We start from the raw sequence: 14349 nt of genomic DNA, 5'->3' as shown, positions 1-14349 counted from the left end.
TAGGTGTCGTCACGACATCCTACAGAGGAAAACTGGGGTCGTGACACACGTGGAGCCGAAGGCAGAGGATAGGTAAAACTAATGACAACTATTTCGTTTGTTACCGGAAAGAATGACGCTCATAAAGATGAAATAAATGTCTCCCACACGAGAGCATTTACTGAAGAATATTCTACAACATTAAGTACATTGTCTGTTATAAAGAATATGGCATTCATGCCCGCCGTTACACGTTCTTCAATGACACTCATAATTTACATTAAAGAAGGGCTTGAACCTAGGACCTTGTTCCCTAGGTACAACTATAAATAGTGAGCTCCATTATCATTGTAGATGACACGAATTTTCTGGCAAATATACGCTACACTCTATTCAATGCTTAATATAATCTTATCTTCTTGCTTTTTGATTTCATTGATGTTGTGCCCGGAAGCCCTGTTTCCGGAACTATTGTTTATGTTGTTTCGTCTCCATTTCAAGGCTAAGTATTGCATTTTATATAATTCATCTATTATTTTAGGATCAAATTAATTCATTTATCTAAAAACTATGTATAAATTTAGCTGTACCGTTTTACGGATAAACAACTTCTTTATCTGTTGATGAGAATTTGAAAAAGATTCTGGGATAATAAATCATGATTGTTTACTGTACGCAATCCATTTGTGTTCTTTTTTATGATCTGCCTTTGAAAATTGCATTATTCTCCTCTCTTTTTCCTTTTTCTGTTTCTTCGTTAGCTAAACAATTAATGCTTAGATTCGAATAATAACCTAAAAGGCGAAGATTATTGGAAGAACTAGTAAACTTGTCACGCTTCGCACGATTATAAAGAACTCTTATAATGATGAAATGAATTGCTTCCTATATGTAAATGGTTAAAAGAATAAAATAATAGACTATGAAGAGCTATTTTATTTACGTCCTAGTTCTTTCATATTATATTTAGTTTAACAAATAAAAGGGGAAACATATTGAAAAGAGAAATTCATTTATTTATATGTTTCGTATAAGATAGCATAATTTACTTTGTTGGTTGTTTGATATAGTGCGAAGCAAATAAAAGAGAAGATTTCTCATAATATGAAAATAAGAAATTAAACAATTTTTAATTAAAAACATTAATTTATTAAAATCTCATAGCAATAATATGGAAATTAACATGAGAGAGAGCTGACACAAACCAATGAGCGACGTAAAATAAACTACTCCACAGTACCAAATTACAAGACAATATTTACTGTTACAACAATATAATCTAAGGATGCAACAGAAATTTAATTCCTTCTCAAAATGATATAGGTACGATCATCGTCTTTGCTATTTGAAGTCAGGGAGGAGGAGCTTTGAGTCTTCCATGACCATGGCAAGTAAACCGTTTTCTTTGTTCGCTTCACAGGTCTAATTTGCACACTAAGAAAAATAAAAGAAAGTTGAAAATAATCATCATCATGGGACCACGTCTATAATACATACTTTATATATGTTAAAAAATAGTGCAGATGTGAATGCAATTATACTTCTCATTTATAAATACCGATCAGCCTGATAATTCTTGGGCTAACAGAAAAATAAACCAAAGTATGAAGAAGTAATCAACCAAGTAAATTAGTAATTATGGCAAGATCAATTTATCACTTGTACTTTCAGACACTATCTATATGAATACAAACTTAAAGCATATCCCAATCTCAAATTATATAAGAAGCTATCAAGTTAAGACCGATAAGAAAATATGGAAAAAGATAGTATCAATGTTCTCTTATATATTAAAAGGAATAAATTCATGGTGTATCTTTTGAGAATTAAGCTCTTGGGTGATTTTTTTATTTTCTTGTTAACTGGTCATATTTGAAAGCCATTTAATTAGTGAAATCCTTCCGTAAATTAGTGATCGATAGTTTCATGTACACTTCAAAAGAAAGATTGAAATCAAACAAAGAAATGTGAAAAAGGTAAAAGAAAATGAAAAAGGCAGTATACGTGAATGTAAGAGTCCATCCCTGTGCAACTCAATCCGTGTGATTTCAGAATTGGGCAAAAATACAGAATTAATACTGAAAACTACTATCGATTCTACCTTTACTTTGTCGGTCACATTGACTTCCTTGTGGACTCGAAGGAAATCTGAACCGCAAAACTGTATACTTACCCTATGAGGAATTTACTTGTTAAAATATCTATTAGAACCCTAGAATGAAAAATTCTTCTTTACTTTACTGGATTTCTATGATACCAGGAACGGGAATTACGATTTTCATATCCAAAATCTAAAGAATTTGTTATCAATAAGACTGGATAAAAGCGTAAAACAACATGAAGAAAGAAGATCAGAATTGGAAATTGTTGAGCCTCACCATCTTTTATCTTTAGCAAGAACCGATCGAGAAGCACAAAAGCATACAACAACTTTTTGCAGAGTAAGCCTCTATCGTTCTCCTTAAAAATTTAATTATAGCAAGAATTAGTAAAAGATAAAAATTATATCACATGGAGAATCATACAATGCAGAACAAAAAAATTTGAGAAATTCCTATTTGTCTTGGTATGACCAATGGCAGTTCTTTGAGAATTTAAGAGAAACTGATTGCTTTCTTAGGAATATTAATTGAGAATTTCTTCAATCTTGGTACAAAAGTGATTGCTTTTGGTAGGACTTGAGACGTTACTTTCGTCTGGGAAGGTAACTGGTAAGAGTACCATAAATTCTCTCTTAATAGTGGCATGACATGGTGGCTTCTGGATTTTTAAAAATAACAGAAAATAGTTAGAAATATGATAAAATAAAAGCCAAAAAATTGACAAAATAGGTAATTGAGTTTTCTGGGCAAATAGGGATGCCCGATCAGCTGGCTAATTCTCGGCTTTATATAAATATATAGGTATTGATGTTGTGCCCAACAATTTCCAAAAAAATTAATTTTGTTGTTAATGGATCCAACTTATTTAAACTCACCATTCGTCTAATTCTTTGGCTTTTGTTCCCCCTATTTTCCTACTTATCTTACTATAGATTCGAAGACTCAATTATTGCTCTAGGCTTTTATATTCTGCAGTTTGGAAAGCTTAAAAGTCTCAATTATTACTCTTCCAACCTTTCCTATTCCTTATTTTGTTTTTAAAAGTATTAATGGTCTTTAACTACTAAAAACATTTGATAAATATTGAGTTTCTATGTATAATGAGCAGATCCTTGAGCACAAAACTTCTTTGCTTGAAGAAAACATTGCGGAGCTATATAAAGAGATAAAAGAATCTATATTTATATAATCCATATATCTATCTATATTATATTGAGGGACAATGGGAGGTGATGTGGCACTCTTCAACAGCCAGGATTTGGGTTTATCTTTTTCCTTAGTTTTTTTTAGTTTTCCAGTTTTCCTTGATATTTTCCAACTTAGGTTCTCTGAAAAATAAACCTATTTCCACTTAAATTTCATTAATTGTCCTTCCTCTCTTACTTCTCTTTCTGTCAACGAAGGGTTAACCCCATCCCTTTACCCTGTTGAAGAAACATCATTTTCTTCATTTTAACCCAGCCCCAAAAATTTCTATATATAAAACTAGGACAAACATATGTAAAAATCTAATATATATTTAAGAGAGGTGATGTTGTATCTTGTGTGGCGTAGAAATCCTATTTATTTTTTCCCTCCTTTTATTTATTTTTTTCCTTTCACGTTTTTCATTTATCCTATTTTAAAAAGTCCAAAGCCATAACTCACACCTCTTTACGGGGATTATGACTTTTCCAGTCCATAAACCCCAATCGTATAATGTGCTATAACTTGCATCTTTCTTTATATATATATATTTTATATTTTATTCCTGCCAATTGTAATCTCTCTCGCATTGGGAAGAGGAAGATGAAAAACGCGAGTGACATCTCGGCTTTTGCTCTTGGCCAGACTAAAGAGGTATGGTGATTATCTTTTCATTCCGATAAGTTAATTCTTTGAATGATATTGAATAATCCAATATCTATTCTGATGGGTTTCATATATGAAAACATGAACAAGGTTGGTTACACTTCCCATCCAACCTATTTCGTTTACACTTTTTTGTTTAATATATAAATGGTTTCATCCCCTTTCTACCGTTACACTATTTCTGTTTCCATATATGTTATTCTTTAACCTTTTCTTTTGGATTTTAGTTATTCTACGCGCTTAGCGTTGTTATCTTTGTTTCCTGAAGTGCATCACCGGCCGTGATTTTCTCCCTAAAGGATCGGGTGATTATTAGTGTATGAATTGTATTGGTAAACTTTTATCTGGTAATTTTATTCAGTTTTCTGAAATATCAGGGCTTCAATGCTTTGTATAATAAAGTGCTTCTAAGCTTGGTACGGTAAATTTATTTGGTTTTTCTTATATTGGCTTGATGGAATAATACGGTGTTTGATTGTATTAAGTATGTGAAATATTGTAGTTATTTTTCTGTAGATGATGACAAGCTTCTTATGTGATGTTGTTCAAATATTTGGGAAGTATATGAAAGTTTTGATATTAATTGATGTGTAGTGATATGTGGTTTAATCAGAGGTCTATCATGGAGTTACTTTTTCAATGGCTAATTGTTAATTTGAATATAAAATTATCGACACTAATTTGACAATTTTGAAAGTTTCTTCTATTCATGATTTTTGATTCAGCTATGTTACTTTTTAAAGTCAAAAACTAAGTTACTTAATTACCAATCAATATAATATATTTATGTGAAAAGCCTTCCACACTCGAGGCAACAGTTGTAAATTCTAGCCTATGCAATTCATGTGCTAAGATTCAATGTTTCCCAACATATCTTTCACAAATACAACAATTCAATACTCCAACTAAAACATTAGTTCGAAATAATTACAAAAAAAAAACTTTTATTAGTATTCGCCACACAGACTTTAAAGTCGTGCCTTTAGTCATTTCTGACTGTAGGATTATTTATAGTGTTGTGATTCTCGGATCAATATGAAGATTATTTGGGAGGAAAAACAACTCTATTTCACAAGAATAGAATTACAGAGAATTTACACCAAAAATTTCTCTCTACAAAAAAACCTCACCAAACTCTCTTTTTGTTATCACAATCTCTTCCTGGATTGTATTTCAATCTCTCTGGATTGATATTTCTGTGTAAAACATAAAGCTCTATTTATAGCCTTAAAGAAGGTGGTTGGTGGTTGAATTCTTCATTCAACAATGGTGGCTTCTAGAATGGGTTGGTGGCTTCAACAATGGTGGGCTTCTAGAATTGGTAGTTGGCAGCAGCTGAACTTATCAATTCTCCCCCTTCAGCTGCATTCCAACACAACTACTATTTGAAAGTTATTCCAACTATGTCTCTGCACAGCTCTAACTTTTCTTGAGTGACCACCTTTGTTAACATGTCTGCTGGATTCTCCTTCGTATGGATCTTCACTAGTTTCAACAGTTGTTGATCCATCACCTCGCCTATCCAGTGATAGCGAATGTCGATGTGCTTTGTCCGAGAATGATACATTGAGTTTTTGCTTAAATCAATTGCACTTTGACTATCACAATGTATCTTATACTTTATTTGATTTATCCCTAGTTCTTGGAGAAACCGCTTTAGCCACAACATTTCTTTTCCAGCTTCCGCTACAACAATATATTCTGCTTCAGTTGTGGATAGTGCAACACACTTCTGCAATCTTGACTGCCATGACGCAGCTCCCCCTGCAAAAGTATAAACATATCCTGAGGTTGATTTTCTTCCATCAGGATCTCCGGCCATATCTCTGTATAGCCTTCCAAGACTGGATCAGCTCCCCCAAAGCACAGTCTTGATTTTGAAGTACCTTTAAGATACCTGAGAATCTACTTAACTGCCTCCCAATGTTTCTTTCCAGGGTTAGAAAGAAAACGACTTACCACACCTACCGCATGTGCGATATCTGGCCTCGTGCAAACCATGGCATACACATCAGACTTCCAACTGCTGAAGAATATGGAATTGTAGACATCTCCTCAATCTCTTTCTTGGATGAGGGGCACAAACTCTTGCTCAACTTGAAGTGATTTGCCAAAGGGGCACCTACCGGTTTGGCATTACTCATATTGAACCGTTTGATCACCCGTTCAATATAATTTTCTTGAGATAGCCATAACTTCTTGTTTCTCCTATCTCGAGTTATCTGCAATCCCAAAATATGCTGAGCTGGACCTAAGTCTTTCATTTCAAAGGACTTACAGAGTTCTTTCTTCAACTGTCTAATTTTTGTTGCATCTTGTCCGACGATCAACATGTCGTCTACATAAAGTAGAAGTACAACAAAATTGTCATCCGAAAATCTCTGAATGTAAACACACTGATCTGCAACAGTCCTTTTATATCCTTGACTTACCATAAATGAGTCAAACTTTTTGTACCACTGCCTCGGTGCTTGCTTTAGGCCATATAAACTTTTCGTAAGCTTATAGACGAGGTTTTCTTTTCCTGAAACCTCAAAACCTTCCGGCTGCTCCATATAGATTTCTTCATTTAGATCACCATGAAGAAATGTTGTCTTGACATCCATTTGTTCAAGCTCCAAATTCAAACTGGCTACCAATCCAAGGATGATGCGGATTGAAGTCAATTTTACAACTGGTGAAAATATTTCATCAAAGTCAATTCCCTTTTTCTGTAGGAATCCTTTGACTACTAACCGGGCTTTGTGCTTCACCACCTTTCCTCTGCCATCTTTCTTGAGCTTGAATACCCATTTACTCTTCAGTACCTTCTTTCCTTGTGGAAGTTTCACAATCTCATAAGTGTTGTTTTTCTGTAAAAAGTTCATCTCTTCGGTCATTGCTTGCAACCATTTTTCTTTATCCGTATGAGATATAGCTTCATGGAAACTCTCTGGTTCTCCATCTTCAGAAAGTAGAATATACTCGGTTTCTGGGTATCGAGTTGATGGAATCTGACCTCGTTCAGATCGACGAGGTTGTTGATTATTAGCTTCAGGATGTGTACCATCATCGTTCCCCTGTGATGGTTCTGTAGTTTCCTGAGGGGTTTGTGCCTCCCCCTGCCAAACATCCTCCTGTTCTGCTTCTGGTACTGCTTCATGCTCCCCCATGCTATTTGTGTCAAACTGCAATGGTAGTGGATCTGGACCAACTTTTTGGGCACTGGAACCTCTTTCATAAGACATTGTGGGCTTTTCAATGTCTTCAATTGTCTGGTTTTCGTGGAATACAACATCCCTACTTCTGATCACCGTCTTCTGTATTGGATCCCATAATCTATACCCAAATTCTTCATCTCCATAGCCTATGAAGATACATGGTATAGTTCTACCATCAAGCTTCTTCCTGAGCTCCTTGGATACATGTGCATGTGCTAAACAACTGAATACCCTTAAGTGAGAATATGAGGGATTCTTACCAGACCATATTTTCTCTGGAACCTCAAAATTCAACGGGGCTGATGGTGACCAGTTGATTAGGTAGCAGGCGGTGCGAACAGCTTCTCCCCAGACTGGCTTAGGCAGCTTTGCCATACTGATCATACTTCTGACTCTTTCCATAATTGTCCGGTTCATTCTCTCGGCTACTCCATTGTGTTGTGGGGTGCGTGGGACCGTCTTTTCATGTCGAATCCCTTGTCTCTTGCAATAGGAATCAAACTCCTTGGAAGTATACTCGCCTCCATTATCTGAGCGAAGGCATTTTAATTTCTTTCCCGTTTCACGCTCTATTACAAGGGTCTAAAGCAGCATTCTTGTCCATTCTGATAAGCTGCTTTTTGGTTAGAATTGATATCCCTTTTTCACTCATGTGACCGAGTCTCTGGTGCCACATGTTTTGAGACGCCTCTTTTTCCATAACATTGAGGCTGTCTAAACATACCTTCATATGAGTTTTATATAAGTTGCCACAAATATGTCCTCGAGCGAGAATCATAACCCCTTTCAGCAATTTCCATGTGCCTATTCCGAAATAACTTTCATAGCCTTGTTTGTCAAGAGCTATACCTGATATTAGGTTTAGACGAAGATCTGGCACATGATGGACATCCTTCAGTATCATTGTACTCCCGATATTTGTTTGTATTTTGATATCACCAATTCCAACTATCTCACAGGAAGAAGTGTTCCCCATCTTCACTACTCCAAAGTCTCCTGCTTTGTATGTTGTGGAGAAATCTTTTCGGGATGTGGCGTGGTATGATGCTGCAGTATCTACCACCCATTCGTTTTCTTCTTGACTTGAGACGTGAAGGCATGTCTCTTCTTGGATGGAACAAATGGCTACCTCTCCGTGGGTAGTGACTAATGCATCTCCATCCTTCTACTTCAACTGCTCCTTCTCCTTATGCAATTTTCTGCAGTTCTTCTTTAAATGGCCCTGTTATTCCACAGTGGTAGCACGCATAAGATGACTTCCTACCATCTGTGGATTTTCCCCTACTCTTGCTTCTGCCTCTCCTCTTATCTTGACTTCTTTCTTGTTGTCTCCCTCTTTCTGTAATAAGGGCATGCGACTCACCATGATCGATGTCCTTTCTTCTAGCTTCTTCATTAAATAAGACATCTTTAACCATAGACATGGTCAGATTTCCACTAGGAGCTGAATTACTGAGAGAGACTACCAGCGTCTCCCAGCTATCAGGAAGAGAACTAAGAAGTAGTAGGGCTTGCATCTCATCCCCGAGCGGCATGTCAACAGACGATAATTGATTTATCAAGCTTTGAAACTCACTGGTATGCTCGGCAACTGAAGTTCCGTGCTTTAACTTCAAATTTACCAAACGCCTCATCAACAAGGCTTTGTTCCTAGCGATCTTGGCTTGATACATCCCTTCTAACTTCACCCAGAGGGCATACGCGTCTGTCTTTTGTGCAACATGATGAAAAACGCTATCGTCAATCCATTGTCGAATTTGACCGATAGTTTTTCTGTTTAATTTCTTCCACTCTGCTTCTTTGGTGGAATCGGGGTTCTTACCCTATGCTTCTATGGGATCAAACAAATCTTTACAACTGAGGAGATCTTCCATCCGGGGTCTCCACAATGTGTAATTTGTGGCAGTAAGCTTTATCATAGCTCCAGATGATGATGACTCTTCCATTATATCTTTAAAATGGCTTTGTCAAAATTTTGGAGTAGAATCTCACCAAACGGACCTCACCAACGCGTCCGGAATGGTGAAAATTGGTAGGATTGACTCTTCTTGGGTCAAAATAGGGCCTCCAGAAAATTTTCAAAATTTACACCAAACTTTTGGGGGTTAAATCGAAAATATACTTAACTTGTGGGGCTGATTTATAATTTCAGTAACTTCAGGGGTTATTTCATAAGTTTATGAAAATTTATGATGACTGGGCGCTGACTAGATGCTGACTGGATGATGACGTGGTGCTGATTGGGCAATTACTATTCATCATCTTCTCCCTTGGACAGAAAAAAAATAGTAAAATTTAAATTGCCATAACTTCTTCGTTTTAGCTTTGTTTTGCCTCCGGAAAATTGCGTTGAATTTGTATTGATGCAAGGAATCTAATGAAATGATCAAAACACACCGAAGATCACATTTTCGAAAAACGTAAATCCGGGTTGAAATTTTCAGTGTTCCGATATTTCTCGATGAACACAGAATCGAAGGCTCTGATACCACTTGTTGTGATTCTCGGATCAATATGAAGATTATTTGGGAGGAAAAACAACTCTATTTCACAAGAATAGAATTACAGAGAATTTACACCAAGAATTTCTCTCTACAAAAAAACCTCACCAAACTCTCTTTTTGTTCTCACAATCTCTTCTTGGATTGTATTTCAATCTCTTTGGATTGATATTTCTGTGTAAAACATAAGGCTCTATTTATAGCCTTAAAGAAGGTGGTTGGTGGTTGAATTCTTCATTCAACAATGGAGGCTTCAACAATGGTGGCTTCTAGAATGGGTTGGTGACTTCAACAATGGTGGGCTTCTAGAATTGGTAGTTGGCAGCAGCTGAACTTATCATATAGTGTGCCTTATATTTATTTCCCTTTAGCTTTTCAAATCACGTGAGGTAATATTTATTCTGTATCTTGAATTTCATTATGTTATGCTACTAATTATTTTCCTCTTATTTTCATTCTCTCTGTATTTCTTTTCCGTAATAGATGTATACTTTTCCTGCTAATTAGCATGTTAGTTCAACTTTTATGCATTTATATTGTAAAACAATAGACTCGATTGCGATTGAAACTTATTTCATGTTATTAGTAAATTATCACAATTTCATATTCTGGTCATGGATGTTTCCTTTATCCTATGATTTGAATTTAGTGAAAAAGTATGTAAGGAAAATACAAGAAGTAAAAGCAAATTAAAGTTACGTCGCTTACAAAGCTCAAAAAGTTCAAAGCATGGAGAACCTGTGGATTTTTTATTTGGTGTTAGATTTAGTAACTTCATTCGAAGGACTTCAAGTTCACCATCATGGCAAATGGATTCATGTGGTTCACAACTCTCTCTTGGTTAAGTGTTTAAAATTTAAGTAAATTAGTTAACATTTCCTTATGTACTTCTATATGTATTTGTAGATTTTCAGTAATGCATATAGAAGAGCCATGTACCTAGAGCAGTGGTGAGCACAGTTCCGAGGATATCAGTGGCTGTTACACTCGGTGGCTGTTGAATTCATGGTCCGATCCATCTCTAGAGACAACTTTTTAAGCCTTCTTCCCATTCGTACGAAATGAGAGCAGCCATCATGGATTGCGTATACTAAACAATCCTCTCCTTTCTTTGTTGAGTGACCTTTTCTCGTGTTCTCTTAATCATTAGCAATGGCTGATAACAAAAGAGCAGCTTCCAAGCGGCAAAGAAGCAAAAGGTTCTATATATCTCTTTCTTTCTCCAAAATAATTAACATCAATCTGTACCGTTTACATTGTTGTACTATTAAACTCTTAATTATTCAGTACCCCGAACCAGAAGATAGACATGCATATCATTTTCCAGTTTTGGTTAATTTTACGTGTATGATGAATTCGACTATAGAGATGACGTTGAAGCATCAAGTATTATTCGCCGCATATCTCGTAGAAGTCAAGGAATGCCACCAGAATTGAGTGATGGCCTCATTGATAAAATTGACGCAAGGGAATTATCGAAAAAGTCTTCTACTTGTGAGGAGTTTTCGTGTGATGGTATGGTTAAAACAATAAGAAGTTTGAGAAGACATGATCCGCTACTGGATACAACACTTACTGATCGGCAAGTTGATCTGGAAAGTTTGGAGTTGAACCCCAACGGAAGAACACAAATGGTGAAAGGTGCCATTTCAGATGTGAAGTTTCTTCCCGCAGCGAATATGAAAGTAATATTTGTAGGCGATGAGCTTGGCTATTTGGGGCTATGGAATGTGGATTTTGAAGAGGAGAACGGGGACAATGGAATTTATCTGTATCAACCTCACCAGTCCAAAATATCTGGAATTTTAATTGAGCCATTCTCCATGTTGAAGGTGATAACTCTTTTTTTGCTTTTCCATTTTTATTAGTACTTAATTATGATTCGTACTATTGTCTGTCGGATACATATACATTAGCAGTCGATTGCTGCATTATCTTAGCTAGCTGATCAAAATAGTGAAGTGGAAAGTACAAAAAAAAAAAGAAGAAGAAATTAGTGATGGACAAATTCTGTTGCTAAACTAAAGAATTTAGTTGCTAATCCTATTAATGACGGATTATCAAAGTGATGAATTTCATAGCTAGTTCCTGTTTTAATTTCATAGTAAGGCTTGGTGTAAAGCCTTTAAAGTTGATACTGTTTTCCTCTTTAAATTCTTCCTTTTTGGGCTTTAAAAAGTTGTGATGACTCTTGCAACAATAATCTAACTAAAACCCCCAATATGTGAGAACTGACAATGAAAACGAAAAGCTATTCATGTACTGTATATGAGCTATTTCATACATCACATCATCTTCATGTCTATAATATGGTTATTGATCATATTAGTTAATTAGTCTGACATTCAACAACTTTACTTATACAAATACTTGCAGATATTTACTTCAAGTTATGATCAACGTATTATGTTGCTGGATGTTGAAAAGGAGGCTTTCGAAGAGGTATATAAGGATACTTATGCAATATATTCCATATGTCATCGAGTACAGGACATAAACTGTTTATATTTTGGTGACGAAGTTGGAGCGCTAAAAATATTTGATGTAAGAGCTAGCACACTATCTTCATTATGGGAATTGCACGAAGAGAGAATCAATACGATACATTGCAAGCCAGATGATCCTAATATTGTAGTTACAAGCTCTGCAGACAGGACTTTCTCTTTGTGGGACTTGAGAAGTATTAGCAGAGATCAACCAAAATCATTGACAACTATTAGACATGGTGGTCCAATTCATTCCGCGTACTTTTCACCTTCTGGGAGTTTTCTTGCAACAACAAGGTTTGTGCAACTAGTGAAGCCCCTTTCGTTCCTACATACAGTAAATGCTTTAATGATTTTGACAGAATCGAGTGATGTCATATGATGATAAATCAGTGAAACAAAAATTAATAAATTCAGATATCGAAATTACTTCAAATCCTAGAAGTACTTTCAAAACAAACATTTGATAGTAAAATGCATGAAGAGAATATTGCCAATGTTACGTTTTTTAGAAATATATATTTTTTTGAAGATGTTTCTGTAGGAAATTTTAAGAGGAAAAGGTCTTAATAGTATGAAAAATGAAACCACTCTATCAATTTTGTTATCTGCTTAATTTTCTTGAGGTACTTGACTGTCTGTTTTTTATTTTATCAATTGTTTGGTATCTCCTCGATCAGTAGTTACGTTGGTAATTTCATGTTTAACACAGCTCGGACAATACTATTGGTATATTTGGAGGAGAAAACTATAAGGAGAAGTTCCTGATACACCACAACAACCTAAGTGGTGAATATATTTCCACATTAAGGTATGAACATAAATTCTTTTTTTAAACCATTACCTCATGAAGACTTGTACAAATATTAGATATATATAAGAACAATTCATCCACAAGAAAATTGAGTTAAAGAGCCATTTTCTTGTAGAATATCTAATCCACTTTTGGAACAGAGGAATCTGGGGCTGGGATGACTCATATGTCTACATTGGCAAGATTCAGGAAAAGCAGAAGCACAAAAGAAAAGAAAATCTCAAAAATGATGACAAAAATGGAGTCGATGACATTTCTAGTGTTGATGATGACAAAAATGGAGTCGATATCATTTCTACTGTTGAGAAGAAGGTTGTGCGTACTTTGCAAAGTGATTATATGCCTACTGTTCCATACCGTTTGGCTGCTCATCCTTTTATGGTTGGAACACTTGCTGGTGCCACAGGCAAAGGTAAAGTATATATGTGGGTAGAAGCAGCAGCCGATCCAGCATCATGAGTTTATGCTTTCCAAAGTCTAAAAAGGCAATTTACTTATGTAGATTTCTTAACTCAAATACATGTTTTGGTCAAAACTATTTGGTCAAACTATTTGGTTCGCTGAAATCGCCTCTAAATAGAAGCATGACACTTCGATTATGTTTTCTTAAGGACAATGTATATGTTTCTATTTTGAGATATGCTCCGGTGAAGTAGCGGATGACATGTATAGTATAAATATGGAATTGTTTTCATCATTTTGGTGTTTTTGTGGAGAATGATTATATATTTAGAAAATATTTAACTTTAAAATTTTTATTTTATCCATTTTACCCTTAATGTGAAGCTTTTATAGCGAGACAAATATTATGGCCCCATAAAGCTTTTTCCCCTTAAGCTTTTAGGACTACATGTTTCAAAAGTCTTTTTTTTTCCCTTAAACTTTGTGTCAAGTAAAACCACATAATCTAAATTGAAACAGAAGGGGTATACGTTAAATAAAAGAAGCTGCATAAAATTCTAAAGCTGGAGTCAGGTCACCTAGTTGCATATCTTAAGTTTTAATTAGTGAAAGAGCATTGACTACTCTATTCTTGTCATGGCCCAAATCCTTACCTGTCGTGATGATGCCTATCGATGGTACTAGGCAAGCCGACATTTCCAAAATACTTCTAATATTTCACAGAAATATGAATCAAAAAGTTTTTAAATAAACAAAGTTTCTGTAAAAAAGGGTAAAACCCAAAATACAAGTGCGGAAAATAGCCCCCAACATCGGGGTGTCACTAAGCCATGAGCATCTATACATAATCGGTCTAGAAAAGAAACGACTATAACGGTTTGGATTCAAATACGACGAACGAAACGATAAGGAAGGAGAAAACAAAGTCCGCGAACATCAGGCAGCTACCTCATTATCTCCAACAATCAGCTACGAGACCTATCAACACCCTCCGCGTCCAGAAACTCCTGGATC

The 14349-nt window shown here is 35.5% G+C and overlaps 1 protein-coding gene across 4 annotated transcripts; it reads left to right on the top strand.

Annotated features, from left to right (window-relative positions):
* Nucleotides 1-2229: 2229 nt before the first annotated feature.
* On the top strand, nucleotides 2230-13569 carry LOC104225584 (DNA damage-binding protein CMR1-like). 4 transcript variants are annotated; one of them, XM_070165174.1, is made up of 6 exons: nucleotides 2230-2420; nucleotides 10540-10832; nucleotides 11000-11465; nucleotides 12010-12416; nucleotides 12832-12930; nucleotides 13074-13569. In XM_070165174.1, exons 2-6 carry the CDS (start codon nucleotides 10786-10788, stop codon nucleotides 13390-13392), a joined length of 1338 nt encoding a protein of 445 aa, XP_070021275.1. In that variant the 5' UTR covers nucleotides 2230-2420; nucleotides 10540-10785; the 3' UTR covers nucleotides 13393-13569. The 4 variants fall into 4 exon arrangements, with proteins under 4 accessions (XP_070021275.1, XP_009775722.1, XP_070021277.1 ...); XM_009777420.2 differs by lacking the exon at nucleotides 2230-2420 and adding an exon at nucleotides 3719-3920; XM_070165176.1 differs by lacking the exon at nucleotides 2230-2420 and adding an exon at nucleotides 3963-4022.
* The last annotated feature ends 780 nt before the right edge of the window (nucleotides 13570-14349 follow it).

This window comes from Nicotiana sylvestris, chromosome 12 (genome assembly GCF_000393655.2).
Source record: "Nicotiana sylvestris chromosome 12, ASM39365v2, whole genome shotgun sequence".
Classification (NCBI taxonomy): domain Eukaryota; kingdom Viridiplantae; phylum Streptophyta; class Magnoliopsida; order Solanales; family Solanaceae; genus Nicotiana; species Nicotiana sylvestris.
This window is presented reverse-complemented; position numbering and strand designations above follow the sequence as displayed.